General features: G+C 45.1%; 1 protein-coding gene across 4 annotated transcripts in view; it reads right to left on the bottom strand.

The window, feature by feature from the left end:
- The window catches only part of CABIN1 (calcineurin binding protein 1), a 153,678-nt gene extending 133,261 nt beyond the window's left edge, over positions 1-20,417 (bottom strand). For all 4 annotated transcript variants that reach the window (XM_059140630.1, XM_059140632.1, XM_059140633.1 and 1 more), the window contains exons 1-4: positions 20,330-20,417; positions 4,326-4,402; positions 3,289-3,381; positions 2,044-2,157 (exon numbers count right to left, since the gene is read on the bottom strand). In XM_059140630.1, coding sequence (XP_058996613.1) covers positions 2,044-2,157; positions 3,289-3,381; positions 4,326-4,328 — 210 coding nt within the window. In that variant the 5' untranslated portion in view covers positions 4,329-4,402; positions 20,330-20,417. The remainder of the gene's footprint in view (positions 1-2,043; positions 2,158-3,288; positions 3,382-4,325; positions 4,403-20,329) is intronic.
- Positions 20,418-20,926: the final 509 nt, after the last annotated feature.

Here is a 20,926-nt window from a genome sequence, read left to right as displayed (position 1 = left end):
CTCTCTCTCTGCCTGCCTCTCTGCCTACTTGTGATTTCTCTCTGTCAAATAAATAAATAAATAAATCTTTAAAAAAAAAAAAAAAAAGAAAAAAAAAAAAGAAAAACTAGGTGGCACAAAGAACTTCTTTCCAGGGGCAGGTCCATATCTCAGCCTTGTCCTTGGACAGGTCATATTCACATGACATTCTTCTTCATGATCAGAACAGGTAAGACCTGAAGACGTGCCTTCAGGAATAGCCCCTTGACTAATCCAAGAAATCTACCCTAGCACTCTTATGGAATCCCAACAAGAAGACTAAAAAGCTCAAATCAACCTCATTCCTTATTTCTCCTGTCATCTGGCTTGTACTGCAGAAAGATCCCCAACAACAGGCTCACCTGGACACCATTCTGGGTAAAGAACTGTTCAAAATCTGGTGTGAATCCTTCAACAGAGGTCGTGTGAGCCTACCTCGGAGACCAGCCAGTATACCTCCACACACAGCAGCAGAAGCCCTCATACTAACCTCCACCTAACCAGCTGGATTCCACACCGTCCTCCACCCTCCATGACTGACACGTTGATGCCCACAGGAGACGAAGGGCTCATCCCAGCCAGCCTCCCCAGCGAAGCTGGCCACTTCTTAGGTGTCAGCTGTGTTCTAGGGCCTGTTTATGCCAAGTGTTCGGGAGACTGTAACTATGTAATTTAGTTTAATCTTAAGTATACCAATGTGGATGAATGTGAAAAGAAACTTTTCTGTACATTTTCTGTACTTTTCAACTGTTTACGATGATCGCATTTTACATTTATAAGCCAACGGGGAGTGTGCTACAGCAGTGCTTCAGGGCTGAAATGACAGAGAGGGAAGTGGACACACCTATGACTACGAGGCCAACAGCACCCTTCCAACTTTGCTCTGCTCACTCACTCACCTCTGAGGTCTGCTCCGTCATGGTCTGACGGAAGACTCCCTCCTGAAGCACACACGGCCCCTGGCCGTGGCTGAACCTCAGTAAGGTAGAATAAAGTCGTTCTCATCTCTGGGCCCTCACTCACTTCCTACTAATGGGGAGGGGTAGGTCACAATTCCCACAGCCCTAATTCCAAGACACTACAACCAACACTAGAGAATCCTGACATCCACCCTGAGGGAAGGGAAGAACTCCTATAACCGACAATGAGAACTCAGCATTTTGCCTCATCTGTGGTAAAAAATCATCCAGAAGTAGGGACACAAGGCGGACTTAAGTGTCTGCCTTCCTAGAGGTGTAGGAGACTGCTCAACTGAAGGACCACATTCCAAAAAAAGCCCATGGATGGAGTCTGTCTGCTTCCTCATTGCACGTCTCGGTGTTTAGTGTTTGGGTACTTGAAAACAAAAGCCTTTCCTCCTAATGAAATATAATTCTTCCTAAATCAATTTCAAGTTGACACTCATTCTCAAACCTCCAGGAATCATCTCCATGACCCAGCCAACTCAGTTCTGGCTCACTTGCCACTAGCATGGCCCCCACGCTGGATCAAGAGGTCCTGCCTCTCCACCATACCCTGTACCCTAACATGGCTCTGTGGTGCTCTCCCAACCCTTTTCTCTGACTGTCTTTCAAAAGCCCATGGAGCGCCTACTCAGGCTTCCTGAGCTCACGGGCTATCACCTAAACAGCATTTGCCAAACCGTATTGCCCACAGGATCATTAAGTATCAGAAAACCATGGGTTTTAATCCTGGTTCTAATGCTTCACTAGTTGGGTGGCTCTGAGTTATGAACACCTCACTAAGCCTCCATTTCCACAACTATAAAATGGGGACAGTGGACCCCACCTCAACAGAGTAGTTGCAAAGAGAATGTAACAAAGTAGCCAACACAGGGCTCTTACTAAGAACAATCACTCTGCATGCTTCACTGGATTCACTCCACCCTCACAGCAACCCATCGAGGCTGACACTCTACAGGTGGGGAAGCTGAGGGGCAGAGAGAAGAAGTAACATGTCCAAGTTCGCCCAGTGAAGAAGGGGAGGGCAGAGGGCAAGCTCACCACCTGCCCTGTGGTGCCTCACCTCTCGTAGCAGGCGTGCCTCCAGGAGCTCATGGTAGGCCTTGGCTGACTCTTCAAACCGGTCATGTTTCTGGAGATCCAGGGCCTTGTGATACAAGGCAAAAGCCTCTGCTTCCTGTGAACCAAGACAGGAGATTACAAAGGTTTGTCTTTCTTAAACCAAAAGTGTGTGTAAGGGGGCTACAGTCGAGGCCACATAAACTGACAGCTGTTCCCTCTGTAGTGGAAACAGTCCTAACACTCCAACCTGCCAGGAGCTCATCACTGGAAGACGAACCCCTCAAGAGTCCCCCAAGGAGCATGAGCAACACAGGTTCAGGTGAGTCTAAGCAAAAGCAAAACACACACTGGCCCAAGGACACAGGATCAGAACAATGGCAAGGTTATGAAACTAAAGGGCCTTCTCTGGGTGAAGCTGGGAGAGTAACCACACCAGCCAGAATAACCCAGAGATTCCCAAAGAATATGGGTGGCTTCCATTGCTTTCCACCTGCCACTCTGCCCTAGCCTGATCATTGTCCACAGAGGGTAACAACCTCCTCCGGGACAGAAGGGGCACTAGGCAGGCTGGGCCCTAGGGACATCCCTTGAGGACCAGGGATAGCTGACTATTGGCTTTTGAGAGGGCTCAAGACTGCCTGTGTGTCTCCTGTGAAAGGGAAGCCACATGTTCATTCCAGGTAAAACAAAAATGGGAAAAAGAAGCAAGCCACTACTGTACTATGGCAGAACACAGGTAGAGAGATGGGTGGAGGGAAGGAAAGAACCAGGCTGAAGTGGAGATGATGCCAGGCCTCATGGAAGAGACGAATGACCAAGAATCTAGAGAGCTGATGTTGAACCTGGCCCCTCACAGACCTTCAGTGAGACCCCCTCAAGACATCTGCCCTCAAGCGCCTCTTCACATTGGCCCATGAGGGCAATGCACGGGGAAACCTCAAGGCACTGCCTACCATTAACATGCTGCCATCCTTGGGCGTGCCAAGTCCTGATGTGAGCACAAAGAATGGGCTGCACAGAAAGTTAGTCCCCGCTGGACAAGTGGGAGTAGGGGCTGAACTGGCCCAAACACTGCTCACAGAATACAGAATTTCTCTTCAGTGTGACCACCCCCAAGTAAAGCAAGTATAACATGAGATGGAGAGCTAAAATCCCATTAAGTCTTGTGAAGGCATTTAAAATGAGGTACGCTCTACAGAAATGAAAAGCAGGGTCTACCTACAGAGGAAGACCATGGATTACATACCTGGGCCTCCTTGGTCTGTGTTTTGTGACTTTTAAAGCTTCCTTCATGATCATCCTCAACTGTAGAGCTGGCATTTAAGGCTGCAATTCGAATCTAAAAACATGGATTTGAGGCAAGAAAAAAGTTGCTTTTGAGATGTCACTTGTCTCTTTAACAACCTACAGTGAGGGGTGCCTGGGTGGCTCAGTCGGTTAAGTGCCTGCCTTCAGCTCAGTTCATGATCCCAGGGTCCTGGGATTGAGTCCCACATTGGGAAGAGCCTGCTTCTCCATCTGCCTGGCCTTCCCCCCAGCTGTGCTCTCTCTGAATGTCTGTCTCTCTCTCTCTCTCTCTCTGACAAATAAATAAAATCTTAAAAAAAAAAAAAAAAAAACTACAATGAGTACAACTCTGCTTAAGCACATGATCTTATAACTCAAGCAGCTATGGCCTTCTCAGAATGTAATGAACAATAAATGATCGAGGAGAAAAACAAAGACCAGAATATGTAACAAGCTGCTTAACAAGCTACTTGGGGAGCATGTCCTGAGTGCTATCCACTGCAAAAGGAACACCCCAGCAATGCTAGATACAACAGATGACCTAGACATCAGAACAACAGACACTGGGGTGCCTGGGTGGCTCAGTGGGTTAAAGCCTCTGCCTTCGGCTCGGGTCATAATCCTGGGGTCCTGGGATGGAGCCCCACATTGGGCTCTCTGCTCATCAGGGAGCCTGCTTCCTCCTCTCTCTCTGCCTGCCTCTCTGTCTACCTGTGATCTCTCTGTCAAATAAATAAATTAGTTAAATTAAAAAAAAAAAAAAAAAGAACAGCAGACACTAACAAAACATGTGAACTTTGTACCTTTCTCACAACTGCAGCAAGGCCCAGCAGAACATATTAACTAAACATGCTTACCCTCAACTGCACCAACAGCTCTCCCAGGAGGAAGGCTGCCCCATACTGAGTGTTCCCCCAAGATAATGGCCCTCACCCCCAGGAGTGAAGTGACAAAACAATACTGACACCAGCGAAACAGGCAAGCACCAGTCCTTACCATACTCAGAGAGCTTCAGCACTGCCACTGAGCACCACTTCCCATCACTGGCAGGGGCTGTGCTGGTCCACAATCTCCTAGACAGGAAAACAGGAGAGACTGAGAGAGGGCCCAAGAAAAGTCAGGCACACCACAGTTCCAGGGGCCCATCACAAAGCAGTCCCCAAATCCAGGAGCTTACCCAGCTCTAAGCACATAGGCCAGTGAGCAACTGCCTCAGGATGGCTGTGTGATCTGTCACCCAGGTTCTGTGGCCAGAGCTTCTGCCCTAGCTAGGCAAGACACCAGGCACTGGGGTCACAGAAGAATGAGACCAACTCCTGCTCCCAGGGCTCACTGTTCAGCAGAGGAAAGAGCCCTATAAACAGTTATTTTTTTTTTCAATAATTAAATGAAATCAAGGGTGCCTGGGTGGCTCAGTCCTTAAGCGTCTGCCATCAACTCGGGTCATGATCCGAGGTCCTAGGATCAAGCCCCACATCAGGCTCCTTTCTCAGTGGGAAGCCTGCTTTTCCCTCTCCCACTCCCCCTGCTTGTTTTTCCTTTCTCACTGTGTCTCTGTCAAATAAATAAAATAATAATCTTTTTAAAAAATAATAATAATTGAATGAAATGAAGAGAAACCCAGGCAACATCTACAGGTGGAAAACAATCCACTTGAAGGGATCCAGGTCAGTGAGTGAGGCAGCTCTCGTGGTAAGCCCTGGGAAACAGCACTGAGGTAGTGTGTGATGAAACGGAGAGGCAGGGGGTTGTGGTGTGATGGGGAAGTGTGGACACACGCAGATGCCAACACAGCCCGTGGCTGGGCCTTAGAGCAGAGATGGCCATGGGGGATGGAAGAGTGCTGGGCCAGAGAAGTGGGAAAGTCATCCTGTAGACAACGGCAGCCACCACGAGTTTTCAGGAAAGCAAAATTTTAGAAATACAGGAAAAAATATTAGGGGTAGGCAGAACAGTTTGAAGTCTGCAAAAAAGGACAGGATTGGTGAAGATATGGAGAAATTAGAACTCCATACATTACTGATAGGAAGGCAAAGTGTGCAGCTGCTGTGGAAACCAGTCTGGTAGTTGCTCAAAATGTTAAACACAGAGTCACCCTATGACCCAGAAATTCCACTCCTAGGTATCTACCCAAGAAAAATGAAAACATATGTCCACACCAAACCTGGTTCAAGAATGTTCACAGCAGGGGTGCCTGGGTGGCTCAGTGGGTTAAAGCCTCTGCCTTCAGCTCGGGTCATGATCCCAGGGTCCTGGGATTGAGCCTCGCATCAGGCTCTCTGCTTAGCAGGGAGCCTGCTTCCCCCCTTCTCTCTGCCTGCCTCTCTGCCTACTTGTGATCTGTCTGTCAAATAAATAAATAAAATCTTAAAAAAAAAAAAAAAAAAAAAGAATGTTCACAGCAGCATTATTCATAATAGCTTCAAGATGGAAACAACCCAAATGTCTGTCAACTGATGAATGGATAAATAAAATGTGGTATGTTGATACAATGTATTATTCTTCAGTCATAAAACTGACTAAAGTACTAACACGTGCTACAACATGGATGAACCTTAATGCTAAATGAAAGAAGCCAGTCACAAAAGGCCATGTATTGTCGGATTCCATTTATATGTAGTGTCCAGAATAGGCAAATCTATAGAAACAGAATGTAGATGGTGGGCTACAGGAGAGGGACAAATGGGGAGTGACTACTAATAGATACAGGGTTTCTTTCCAGGGTGATGAAAATGTTCTAAAATTTGTTGTGGTGAGGGCGCCTGGGTGGCTCAGTGGGTTGAGCCGCTGCCTTCGGCTCAGGTCATGATCTCAGGGTGCTGGGATCGAGTCCCGCATCGGGCTCTCTGCTCAGCAGGGAGCCTGCTTCCCTTCCTCTCTCTCTGCCTGCCTCTCTGCCTACTTGTGATCTCTCTGTCAAATAAATAAATAAAATCTTTTTAAAAAAAAATTCGTTGTGGTGATAGTTCCACAACTCTGTGAATATACTGAAAATCCCTGATATATACACTCCACACAGGTGAACTATATGGTATGTGAATTACATGCTGTTATTAAACAAAGAGATGCCAGGAACCTGGATGGAACACTGGACAGAAGAGACACAGTCCAGGGGGCAGACTCAGAGGACTCGGCACCTGGAAGGCTGGAGGGAACAGAGGGGTTCTGGATAACACCAAGTGTTCCAGCCTGACGGGCTGGGACAGGGAGGGGCACCCCCAAACAAGCCAGATCTCGCAGGAGGAGGAATTAGAAAAAGTCCCATCTAAGAACCTGGCAGAAGGCCCTGAAAGGGCCCAGCAGGCAGTGAAAGCGAGCCTGGGCATACAGACTGAATGCATGCTCCACCTGGATAACGTGAATTGACTGCTGTTGCCAACAGCACTACAGCAATGATTTCTAGCATGGTTTCCACCATGGGCTCTGAGTTCTCCAAGGGTTCTCACAAGAAAGGAAGTACAATCTTTTCACAGACAAGGAAGACTCAAATCTCCTCTAGGCTAATAGCTATTTTACCTCCTGGGTTCTACAGCTAGGAAAAAAGAACACTGAGGCCCAGTGTGGAAACTGCTGCTTTACGATAAGCTATACTATAATGGACACTGTGACTGCCATACGATACAGAAAAAAAAGAGAGAGAGAGAGACAAAAGTAGAAACTATACAATTAAAACCCTGCAACTAGACTAAAATTTTAAAAATATACACATCAATAGATGAACCTGGATAAAGATGTGGTATAAATATATATAGTGGAATACTACTCAGCCATCAAAAAAACTGAAATCTTGACATTTACAATGATGATGGAACTAGAGAGTACATAATGGTAAGCGAAAAATGTCAGTAAGAGAAAGACAAATATCATATGACCTCAATCATACGTGGGATTTAAGAAACAAAACTGAGGATCATAAGAGAAGGGAAGGAAAAATAAAACAAGACAAAATCAGAGAGGGAGACAAACCATAAGAGATTCTTAATCATAGGAAACAAATTGAGTTTTGCTGGAGCGGATGGAGGTGGGGGATGGGATAACTGGATGATGGATATTAAGAAGGGCCCGTGATATAACGAGCACTGACTGGGTTTTACATAAGACTGATGAATCACTGAGTTGTACCTCTGAAACTAATAATACACAATATGGTAATTAATTGAATTTATGGGATGCCTGGGTGGCTCAGTCGGTTAAGTGGTAGCCTTCAGTTCAGGTCATGATCTCAGGGTCCTGGGACCAAACCGTGCATCGGGCTCCCTGCTCAGTAGGGAGTCTGCTTCTCCTTCTGCCCCTCCCTCCCTCCCTGCTTGTGCTCACTCTCTCTCTCATATTTAAAAATAAATTTGGGGCACCTGGGTGGCTCAGTGGGTTAAGCCACTGCCTTCGGCTAGGTCATGATCTCAGGGTCCTGGGATCGAGTCCCGCATCGGGCTCTCTGCTCAGCGGGGAGCCTGCTTCCCTCTCTCTCTCTCTGCCTGCCTTTCCGACTACTTGTGATTTCTCTCTGTCAAATAAATAAATAAAATCTTTAAAAATAAATAAATAAATTTAAAAATATTTTTAAAAAATTAATTGAATTTAAATTTTAAAAATTTTTAAAAAGCTTTGTCTACAAAAAAAGAAAAAACAAAACATACATATAGGGGGTGCCTGGGTGGCACAGTTGGTTGAACATCCAACTCTTGGTTTCAGCTTGGGTCTGATCTCAGGGTCATGAGCTTGAGCCCTGCATCAGGCTCCTCACCCAGTGCAGTCTGCTTGAGTTTCTCTCTCCCTCCCCCTCTGCCCCTCCCACCCCCCACTCTCTCTCAGATAAATAAATAAATCTTTAGAAAAAGATTAAAAACATACACACATAGGGGCGCCTGGGTGGCTCAGTGGGTTAAGCCGCTGCCTTCGGCTCAGGTCATGATCTCAGGGTCCTGGGATCGAGGCCCGCATCGGGCTCTCTGCTCAGCAGGGAGCCTGCTTCCCTCTCTCTCTCTCTGCCTGCCTCTCCATCTACTTGTGATTTCTCTCTGTCAAATAAATAAATAAAATCTTTAAAAAAAAAAAAAAAACATACACACATAGAAAATAACAAGCACTGGCAAGGATGTAGAGAAACTGGAACCCTCATGCTCTGCTATGGAAAACAGTTCAGCAGTTCCTAAAACAAAAACATAAAGTTACCTTATAACCCAGCATTTCCACTTCTGGGTATATACCCAAAAGAACTGAAATCAGGGACAAATGATTATACATGGGGTAAAGAGTGCAGGAGAGAAGTTGTAGGGTAGTGCTGATACCTAACCAGAGGCCTCCCAACAGGCTCTCCACAGGGCAAGTGCTAGCCCCAAGGTCACAGCAAGTCTTCCCAGATGCCACCTGAAATCCGCATGGAGAGAAAAATAAGAGCAGCACTCAGGGATGACTGAGAGATCAGGTTTCTGTGTGGCAGCAGCAGACCCCACATCCACAGGTGGAAGGACATCAATACAGCCATCATGTCCAAGGGCAACCTACTCCTGAAGGAGGAGAGCCTACCTGTTCCTGCCTCAGCAGCACTTTGCAGGAAGGCACCCAACAACCACTGGGATTGTGCTAGATGGGCTAGTGCCTTCCTCTGGGGCTTCTATGTCACCCAGGAGCAGGACCCTCGTGCAGTACCCAGTGCAGGTCCCATTTTGGAGTTGCTCCCAGGACAGACTGAATGAAGAATGACCAGCCAAGTCGAGAGAGAGGTTTCTGGTCCCACTTGCTGCCCAAGTCCTTGCCCACCCCTCTGTCCACCTACTTCTACAGAGAAAGCCTCTGGACTCCTCAAAACAAAAGCTCCCTGGGCACCATGATCAGGGCCAGAAGACTGTCACAGAGCCCACGGTGCTGAAGAGAAAATAGAACTTTCAGGCTTCCTAATTCTTTAGAAATTGTTCAAGCCAATTGTCCCCACTGAAAAAGGCTCCTGTGCTAACTCTAATGTAATCTAAAAATATAGTACCTTCCACTCCTCTACCACTAAAGTCCATCTCAGACACTTACAAGACACATCTGTGTTAGCTCAAACTCAAAACAGCCTCTGAAAAGAGTATTGGGCTTAGTCATATTTTTGTCCCTCTTTAGCATTGTAACTTTGGACAGGTCAGCCAGGACCCTTAAGCCTCAGCCTAATCAGCAAAATGGGTTTGATAATGCTTATCTCATAAGGCTGGCAGTCGTAGGGCTGGACACAGATACATACTGGAACTGAGGCATACTTGTGAGTGTCCACATAACATTTGAAGAGGAACCTAAAAAGTGATCCTCCCAACGACTCGTCTTGTACATTAGTTCCATGAGACCATGATCCCCTCTACCACAGACCCCCAATTCTATCTTATCATTACCACTCTTCCTCAGCTCCCTCAATTTCCAATAGCAAAATAAAGAATGAGCCAGAATACTGTACTCTTAATACACCCTGAGAGGACTATAGGAATTCTGTAACATGGACTGTATTATCCCCTTTACTTTTGCCAAAATAGTACATAGCAATCACTAGCTTGCAACTGACCTTGGATTTTTAAATATCAGTACATATGAGAATTTTTACCTAAGATATAACAATAGAACAGCTTTTCAAACCCAAAAATCTTACACTGACTTCATACAGCAAGAGCAGGTTTTTTCTAAATTTCCTCTACATACTCTCACCTCTGCCCTGGAATTACTCTGGGTCTCTCCCACCAGCCTGTAAGCTCCAAAACAGTCCTGTCTTATTTACCTTTGCACCTCCATGTCTGGCACAAAACAGGTGCTCCAAAAAGGAAGGGATTAACAAGCAGATGAGTGGTATCTAGGCGGCATATTTTAGTGGGAGATTTAATTTCTCAGTCAAATCTTTCTCTAAGACCAGCATCTGTCATTCACAGGAGAACCCTTGTATGACAAGCTAAGCTGCAGAAGCCATGCAGAAAACAGCTCACTAACGGCTTTGGTGACACTGTGAAATATGACATTCCTGAGTGAAGGGAAACATTCCCATCTCAATTCAAATGGGACTTCATCAAGGAGCTTCCCTGACCCCCATCCCTCTGATGTGCCCCCTACTGCACATGATCATCACATATTGTGTTCTCCATTAATGATTAAAAAAAAAAAAATGAAAAAGGAGGCCCCTGGGTGGCTCAGTTGTTAAGCATCTGCCTTCAGCTCAGGTCATGATCCCAGGGTCCTGGGACTGAGCCCCAGAGCCCCACATTGGGCTCCCTGCTCTGCAGGAAGCCTGCTTCTCCCTCTCCCACTCCCCTTGCTTGTGTTCCCTCTCTCGCTGTCTCTCTCTCTGTCAAAGTAAATATATAAAATCTTAAAAAAAAAAAAAAAAGAAAACTTTTAGAAAACCAGGATTAGGGGTACCCGGGTAATGCAGTTAGTTAAGCATGATTCTTGATTTTAGCTCAGGTTGTGATCTCAGAGTCATGAGATCGACTGAGCCTGGCATTGAGATCCAAGCTCAGCACAGAGTCAGCTTGAGATTATCTCTCCCTCTCCCTCTGCACCTCCCACTTGTGCACACTCTCTCTTAAATAAATAAATCTAAAAAAAGAAAGAAGAAAACCAGGAATAAAAGGAAATGTCCTCAATCTGATAAAAAACATTTTACCAAAGAAGCTACGGCCAACATCATGATTTTTTAAAGATTTTATTTATTTATTTATTTATTCATTTATTTAGAGAGGCAAACAGATAGTAGGGGTTAGAGAGAGAGAACAGGTGGAGGGGCAGAGGGAGAGGGAAAGAAATCTCAAGCAGACTCCATGCTGAGTGCAGAGCTCAATGCAGGGCTCGATCTTACAGCCCTGAGATCATGACCTGAGCCAAAATCAAGAATCAAGATGCTTAACCAACTTGAGCTACCCAGGTGCCCCTATAGCTAACATCATAATTAGACTGAATGTTTTCCCCCCTACGATAACGAACATGGCAAGGATGTCCACTTTCATCACTCCTATTCAGTAGTGCACTAGAAGTCCTAGTCACCCCAATAAAGTAAGAAATAAAAGCAAAAAGATTAGAAAGGAAGAAATGAAACCACTCATATTCACAAATGACAATTTACAAGATAAAGTCCTAGAAGTATCAGGTGAGTGTAGCAAAACCACAGGGTAAAGGTCAACACCCTGTATTTCCATATACCAGCAACAACTGGAAATCAAAATTGAAAAAAAAAAAAAAAAGTCATTTAAAATAGTTCCAGAGACGCCTGGGTGGCTCAGTGGTTAAAGCCTCTGCCTTTGGCTCAGGTCATGATCCCAGCGTCCCGGGATTGAGCCTCACATTGGGCTCTCTGCTTGGCAGGGAGCCTGCCTCCTCCTCCTCTCTCTCTCTGCCTGCCTCTCTGCCTACTTGTGATCTGTCAAATAAATAAATAAAATAGTTCCCAAAATAAAATAAAATAAAATAAAATACCTAGATATAAATCTAAAAAAATAAATACAGGGCGCCTGGATGGTACAGTCGTTAAGCGCCTGCCTTCAGCTCAGCTCATGATCCCAGGGTCCTGAGACTGAGCCCCACATTGTGCTCCCTAAAACAGGAAGCCTGCTTCTCCCTTTCCCACTCTCCCTGCTTGTGTTCCCTTTCTCGTTATGTCTCTATCAAATAAATAAAATTTTTTAAATAAATAAATAAATAATAATAAATACATACAGAATGTATATTCTGACACTTAGAAAACAATGATGAGGGGCGCCTGGGTGGCTCAGTGGGTTAAAGCCTCTGCCTTCGGTTCAGGTCATGATCCCACGGTCCTGGGATCAAGCCCCACATCGGGCTCTCTGCTCAGCGGGGAGCCTGCTCCTCTCCCCCTGTCTCTGCCTGCCTCTCTGCCTACTTGTGATCTCTGTCTGTCAAATAAATAAATAAAATCTTTAAAACAAAAAAAAAAAAAAAAAAAAAAAAACAATGATGAGGGGTGCCTGGGTGGCTCAGTGGGTTAAACCTCTGCCTTCAGCTCAGGTCATGATCTCAGGGTCCTGGGATGGAGCCCCGCATCAGGCTCTCTGCTTGTTGGGGAGCCTGCTTCTCCCTCTCTCTCTGCCTGCTGCTCTGCCTACTTGTGATTTCTCTCTCTGTGTCAAATAAACAAATAAAATCTTAAAAAAAAAATAGGTACAGAGTTTTAGTGTGGGAAGATGGAAATAAAAGTTCTGGAAGATGTATGGTAGTGATGGCTGCACAGCAGTGTAGATGTATTTAATGCCACGGAACTATACACTTAAAAAGAGATTAAAATTTACATTTCAAAAAAAATTACATTTCACATTAAATGTATTATACCACAAGCAAAGGAAAAAAAAAACTGATAGAAAAATGGGGAAACTGGGATGCCTGGGTGGCTCGGTTGGTTAAGAAACTGCCTTCGGCTCAGGTCATGATCCTGAAGTCCCAAGATCAAGTCCCGTATCAGGCTCCCTGCTCAGCAAGGAGTCTGCTTCTCCCTCTGACCCTCCCACTTCTCATGCTCATTCTCTCACACTCTCTCTCTCAAATAAATAAATAAATCTTTAAAAAAAAAAAAAGAAAGAAAAAAGAAAAATGGGGAAACTATATGAATAGACAAGTCACAAAAACATACATACAACTGGCCCTCAAGCCTATGAAAAGACGTTCATACTCACTCATAACTAGAGAAATGCAAATTAAAATAGCCCTGAGACAATGTTTCTATATATATATATATATATATATATATATATATTTGTGTGTGTGTATATATATATTTGTGTACATATGTATATATATTATGTATATATATGTATATATGTGTGTATATGCATATATATATTTATGTGTATATATGTGTACACATATATATACACACATATATGCATATGTGTATATATGTATATACATATATACACACACAAATTTGTGATATATTGTGGAGAGCCATGAAATAGATGCAAGGAGTCACGTATGCGGAGGTGCCCGGGGATTGAGGAAGCGAGACTGATTGGCTGGCTGCAAGCATGGGTGAGCCCGTGCTCGCAGCGTGATCAGGGAGAGGGGCGTGGACTAGATCGGTGATTGGCCGAGGTAAAGGATATAAAGCGGAGAGACTGTCGGGACAGGGAGAGAATAAAGAAGCTTGCCACCCATCACGTTTGCGGGTCGTTCTTGCCGGCGAGAGCGACAAGTGGTGCCGAAACCCGGGACTTCGCCCACGTCGCAAAGATGTGATCGAGGTAGAGCAACGATAAGGTAAGGAGTGCACCAATAACTGTCTATTGACAGGGAGGTTCCCTGAAGACGATCGGAGGTAAGGTTGCTTATAAGGCTCTTCAGGGACGATAGAGAGAAAGTTTTCCCAGGATGGGAAACGAGATTGCTAGGTGCAGGATGGAGGGCCCTCTAAAGGATATCCTCAAGGCAAATGGCACCCCCTTAAAGACGAAAACAGCCCGCTCTTTCTTGAGAGAAGTAGGAGAAGTTGCCCCCTGGTTTATAGAGGAGGGGCTCCTGAATGTGCCACAGTGGGAGCACCTGGGGGAGGACTTGAAACGATGCCCATTTGTAACCTCGGGAACCCTTGCCGTGTGGTCCTTGGTGAGAGTGTGTTTACAATCTACTCGAGAGCCCTTGAAGCAAGCAGTGCAACAGGGAGGGGAGGTTCTGGAGCAGGTAAAGGAGGAGTCTCATAAAGGGTCTTCCCAAGACTCCGACTCTGAAAGTGAAAGTTCGGAAGGACTCTCAGATAGCGAGTTGCAGGAAATAGGGGAGAGAGAGGCAGATAAGAAGGAGAAATCTCCCAGTCTCCAGGCATTACAGGATTTGGAAGCCATAAGACAGCAATTCGAGAGTAAGGAGGTGGAGTTGCAGAAGGCATTAGAGGAATTAAGAATGCAAGGAGAAGTAATGGCGCAGCTGAAAGCAGAAGCGGAAGCTGCAGCTGTGGCGCAGTCAAAATTAAAAGCGGAAGCTATGCCGCTTCCGCATTCTAGCCCTACGGCGCCACCCTATGAGTGGCCCCCGCCTTACAGGCCAAGCTGAGCCAAAACGTGCCATTGTTCAGACTGCACGGCACAAAATTGGAGAGAGGTTCTTGGCCCAGGAAAAGGCTTTTTTCCCGTATTGGAAGATCAGGCTGGGGAGTGCCAAAGCACCTAAAAACAGACAATGCCCCCGCCTATACTTCTGCAGGCTTTCACGGCTTTCTAGCCTGCTATAATATTCAGCATACCACAGGCATACCATATAATCCTCAAGGCCAAGGCGTCGTGGAACGCGCACATCTGACCTTTAAAACTACCCTACAAAAAATACAAAAGGGGGGAGTTGGGGATGAATACCATACACCCAATGACCTCACCAATTTGGTCACCTTTATTTTAAATTTTCTCACGGCTGACAAAGATGGCACCTCGGCCGCGGAGCGTCATTGGGGCCAACAGAAAACACAGCAGTTAATGGTGAAATGGAAAGATGTCCTCACTGGCTTATGGAAAGGGCCCGACCCGGTGCTTAGGTGGCACCGAGGTTCCCTTTGTGTTTTCCCGCAGGATGCACCCGCCCCACTCTGGGTACCAGAGCGACTCACCAGGCTGGTGGCCACGGAGCCCATGGAGGATGCCGGTGACAATGACAATAGTGATGACGACCGTCCTACAGCCCAGTCCCACGACGAAGGCGGAATCAGTTCAGCTGTGGGCCCTGGTGAAGGCTTGGCCGTCCCCTCTACCCCTGACTAATTGGGTTGTCATGCTACAACAATCACTCTCGCTCCTCAAAAACTGGGCAGGCATAGGAGTCCTCGTTATATTAATGATTCTGGCTCAAGTGCTCCTACTAAGATGCATCTGTAGAGTTGCGCGACGGCAGCAACGGCAGCAACAAGTTTTGGTTCAAGCTATGATGGCTCTAGAGGCTGGTACCTCCCCCCAGATATGGCTTAATATGCTGGATCGGTAGTCAAAGACGGGTAAGACTGACCCCACCCTATAGCAACCTAAGACAGGGACCCCTCGGCCAGGAGGGACACCCGATGACGGGTAAGCGTAGGGAGTGAGGGCGGCAACCTAAGACAGGCACGATCCTCGCCATCATATATAAATAAAAAGGGGGAGCTGTGGAGAGCCATGAAATAGATGCAAGGAGTCACGTATGCGGAGGTGCCCGGGGATTGAGGAAGCGAGACTGATTGGCTGGCTGCAAGCATGGGTGAGCCCGTGCTCGCAGCGTGATCAGGGAGAGGGGCGTGGACTAGATCGGTGATTGGCCGAGGTAAAGGATATAAAGCGGAGAGACTGTCGGGACAGGGAGAGAACTAATAAAGAAGCTTGCCACCCATCACGTTTGCGGGTCGTTCTTGCCGGCGAGAGCGACAATATATCACAAATATATATATCACTATATAAATATATAAATATATATATAAATATATAAATATATTTGTGTGTATATATATACACACACAAATATATATTTGTGTATATACATATATATACACACAAATATATATTTGTGTATATACATATATATACACACACAAATATATATATAGTGATATATATATATAGTGATATATATATTTGCGATATATATCACAAATATCACTATTTGTTATCACTATCGTGCACTATCACACTCGCAAAAATTAAAATTCACAAAAATTAACAGCTCACTCTGTTGGAGGTTGTCAGGAAATAGGCACTATTTTCATACATTTGATGGGAATGCAAACTTGCACAACCACTCTGGAGAGGAATTTGACAATAGCTAACAAAATAACAAATGCGCTTACCTCTCAACCCAGCAATTCTATTTCTAGGAATCAATCCTAAAGAGGTACCCCCAACAATATGAAATACATACACGCAGGGTTATTCAGCCCAGCATTGTTTGTAATTCCAAGAGACTGGAAACTTAAATGGCTATCGATAGTATAGTGGATGAATAAACTATGGTACATTCACACAATGAAGTAATACGCAGCTATAAAAATTAATGAAGAAATGTTTATAGCAGCATTATGCATAGTAACCAAAAAGTAGAAACAATCCAAATGTCCATCAACTGATAACTGGATAAATAAAAGGTGGTATATCCATAAAACAAAATATCATTCAGCCATAAAATGCAACAGACTACTGACAACAGGATGAACCATGAAAACATCATTCTAAGTGAAAGAAGCCAGTCACAGACCACATATTCCATGATCCCATTCATATAAAATGTCCAGAACAGGCAAAGCTATACAGACAGAAAGTATTAGTAATTGCCTACGGCTAGAGTAGGAAGCAATGAAAAGTGACAGCTAATCAGTACAGGGTTTTCTTCTGGCGTGATAAAAATGTTCTAAAATTGATTGTGGTGAGGTACAACTCTGTGAATATGAAAAACCACTGAATTGTATGTAAATTTTATCTCAATGAATAGGTAAATTATGTATAAATTTTTATCTCGGGGTACCTGGGTCGCTCAGTCATTAAGCGTCTACCTTCGGCTCAAATCATAATCCCAGGGTCCCGGGATCAAGCCCTGAATTGGGCTCCCTGCTCAGTGAGAAGCCTGCTTCTCCCTCTCCCACTCCCCCTGCTTGTATTCCCTCTCTCACTGTGTCTCTCTTTGTCAAATAAATAAATATCTTTTTAAAAAATTTTATCTCAATAAAACTTTTTAAAATATGAATAAGATCTCTATGAACACAATAAGCATGATTTTCAAGACATATTTTTTAAAGATTTTTTTTTAAATTTATTTATTTGACAGAGATCATAAGTAGGCAGAGAGAGAGGAGGAAGCAGGCTCCTTGCTGAGCAGAGAGCCCTATGCGGGGCTCAATCCCAGGGCCCTGGGATTATGACCTGAGCTGAAGGCAGAGGCTTTAACCCACTGAGCCACCCAGGTGCCCCAAGACATATTTTTAAGTGAAAAAAGAAAATACATTTATCTATAGCATGCTATTTTTCATATACGAAAGAAGAGGATATAAGAAAATACACAACCACCTGTTCATTTATGCAAAAGAAAGGATAATCCAGACACCAAAGTGATCAGTTAGCTGCAGGGGATGAGCAGGAAAGGGGTGAAAGGTAGGGGAGAACAGGAACAAGGTGGCAGGGATGGGGGAGGGAGTGACACTTCCAGTATATCTTTGTTACAGTTCTTACTCTTACAACCACAGTCAGTATCCCAATCAAAAAAATCGAGATCTAGAGGAGCCCAAATGGAATATAAACTTTAACAATAAACCAACTGTATTACAAATTACATAACCACACTGAAGGGTATGAGGAAGAAAAGAACTGACCTAAGTAACTGTGGAGAGTAGTGTCTTGATTAGATACTGTAAGGCTAAAGCAACAAGAACTGGGATCCCAGATTTGGAGCAGAGAGAACACAAGATGAGTCTGGCACATTTTGAGGTGCCAGAAAATAAGTAAATGCTCAAAAAATGATGAGGATTTGTTGAGTACATAGGAGCTAACCTGAAGGAGATCCTGAACAAAGCCAGAACAGTGAACAACAAAATAATGGTAACATTAGACTTTAACCCATGGAATAAAATGAGTATCTATGGGGCCCATAGTAATATAAATAAATGAGAGGAAGGATAGCTCTTCCTTTAATTGAATTTGAATTAATAAATGTAGGAGGAAAGAGAGAAATAGGCAATTACTTTCAGGCAAACACCCCAAGGATCCACAGATGGATTCTAACTATGGTCAGTGGGCATAAATTTGTGAGAACCAGAATTTCCATCCTTCCAAATATTTCCCCCAAGATATTTACCAAAGGGAAAGATAGTAACTTTATAGTATAGAAACCCAACAGACACAACTAAACCAAGCAATGAAGATCAATATCACCAGTACTAAGACCTATCAGCATCTTGAACTCCTTGATATGATACACTGAAGATGACACAATGTTTGTGTTATACTGGCCAAAAATGCACAGCCTCACATGAATTAAGAGAAAACATTAGACAAATCTAAGTTGAGGGATATTAGATAAAATAACTTATCAGTACTCTTGAAAAATATCGAGGCTAAGAAAGACAAAACTATGTAATCATTAAGAGCTAAGGAGACTAAGGAGCAATAACTAAATGCAATATGGGAAGTTAGAATCCAAGTGTGAAAACCAGAACATTGTGTGGCAAACTGGTCAATTTCAAACTACGTTTACAATTGAGTTAATAACATTATATCAATATTAGTGTCCTCTTCTTGATAGTTGTATGATGATTCTATAAGATGTTAACATTAGAAGCAAAGTGAGAGAAGTAAGGAAACAATGTTATTGTTGCAACTTTTCTCTAAATCTAAACTCAGTTTAAAATAAACAGTTTAAAAAGAAATAGCTACTTGAGCATTGACATTGTGTATTCATCATCTGTAAGCAAAGTGATGGGGACCATGTCTGTATTATTCACCACAAACCCCAGAACCCCACTAAACGGAGCCAAAGGGGGGGGGGGGGAAAGGCAGCTATTGAATAAAGAAAGAAAGTATCTATTCATTTCTCAGACTCCCAGCCCAGTAATCACACTATGCTAGAACAGCACATTCAGGAGTTTAACATCACAAATTTCCAAACTCCTTAGACCGTGGTTTCCAGGGCCTTAAGAACACATGATAAAGAACAGCACACTTTGAGTACCTCAGCACCTTGACCCAGTCAGTAATAAGCAGTGGTGTTTCCTGACATGCTCTGGTCTGGGAGTAAGGAAGTTTAGATTTTAGGCTGAGCTGTGGTACTTCCTGGCTGTGTGGTTAGCTTTGCAAAAAAGATCCATCTTTGAATCTGTTTCCTCTATTCAATGAGATTTGGGGGTAGATTCCTACTGTTTTTGTATAGCCTAGGAGTAAAGAATGGTTTTGACATTTTTAAAAAGATTTTATTTAGGGGCACCTGGGTGGCTCAGTGGGTTAAAGCCTCTGCATTCGGCTCAGGTCACGATCTCAGGGTCCTGGGATGGAGCCCTGCATCGGGGTTCTCTGCTCAGCAGGGAGCCTGCTTTCTCCCCTCTCTCTGCCTGCTTCTCTGCCTACTTGTGATCTCTCTGTCAAATAAATAAAATATTTTTAAATATTGTAAATATTAATGCTTAATGTTAAATATTAATAAATATTATAAATAAATTAATATTAATATTTAAAATTTTTTTATTTATTTATTTGAGAGAGAGAGAGAGCGCACACAAGCAGGGAGGAGAGGGAGAAGTAGGCTCCCCTCTGAGCAGGGAGCCGGACTTTGGGCTTGATCCCAGGACCCTGGCATCATGACCTGAGCCCAAGGCAGACGCTTAACCAACTGAGCCACCAGTAGGCTCTATCTACCTGGGGTCCTCCTCCTCCTCCTGGGAGGCAGTACACTCAAGATTTTCAGTCTAGGGGTACTCGGCTGACTCAGTAGACACAGCATGCAACTCTTCATCTCTGGGTTTTAAGTTCAAGCCCCACATTGGGTGCAGAGATTATTTAAATATAAAATCTTTAGAAAAATGGTTTTTTCAGCCTAGACTTGGGCTGACCCATTAATTAGCTGGCTGACTCTAGACAAGACTCTTCACCCCGTCTGGGCCTCAGTTTCCACCCGTATAAATGGCGCTAATAACAACACACACCTAGCAGGGCTGCTGTGAAGGTGAAGTGAAAGGACATCAGTGAAGTAAAGGGTTAGCCCTGGGCTCGGCTCCCGGCAGACGCAGAATCAACGGTGGGTCCTGAGGCTGTCACCGAGAACCACTCCCGAGACTGGAGCCCGTCCTGGGCACCCCAAGGTGATGGCAGGACCGTTGAGGAGGCCCGCGAGGAAGCCAAGAGCCCCGGCCTCGCCGCTCCCGCACTCCTGCCTCGGTTTCCCCAAATGTGGCACTCAGGCTACCGGAGGCGCCCCCCTCCCTGGCGTCCGCACCGGCCTCGGCCCCGCGCCGCCGCCCCTTAGGCCCGAGCCCCAACTCCGGCCCCTGCTTCAACAGAGCCAAGCCCCCATCTGGGGGATGCCCCCAAACCAGCCACCCTGGAACTCACCAGGCGTCTCCACAGCAACGGCCTGCCTGCCTCGACCCCCGCGCCGGCCGGCAGCGCGCCTGACAATAAGGCGCGCTCCCATTGGCTGAGGTGCCGGGTCCGCTAACCAATCAGAGAGGACGCACGCGGAGCTGGCCCACGGGGTAAACTCTCGGGGGACCCCGAGTGCTGCGTGCAGATGGGCGCGCAAGTGTAAACCTTCCCGATCAGTGCATTTGAACACCCCAACTACTGTGGGCTCGGAGCGCCGGCTTGAGGTTCCGACCTCTGTTCCCGACCACTTGTAATATTTGGGAAACGCTGAGTTTGGTTCCTGGTCGCTAAATGACACGCGGTGTTACTATCTGGGACAGGTGCTCTGAGACAATGGAAACTTGGGGAACACTTAGAGGTAACCAGGGGAGGAGGAGTGTTCTCCATTATTTACTCTGTGCCTCACCTCTCTCTGAAAAGGATTTGAAGCCCAAAAGGCACAGATACAATGAAATACTGAAACGAAGATAAAAACAAAAATCACACAGACAAAATCAACACAGGTTGGGCGCGTGGGTGGCTCAGTGGGTTAACCCTCTGCCTTCAGCTCAGGTCCTGATCTCA

Source organism: Mustela lutreola, chromosome 11 (assembly GCF_030435805.1).
Source record: "Mustela lutreola isolate mMusLut2 chromosome 11, mMusLut2.pri, whole genome shotgun sequence".
NCBI lineage: Eukaryota > Metazoa > Chordata > Mammalia > Carnivora > Mustelidae > Mustela > Mustela lutreola.
Note: the sequence above shows the minus strand (reverse complement) of the source record. Positions and strands in the feature narration are given on the sequence as shown.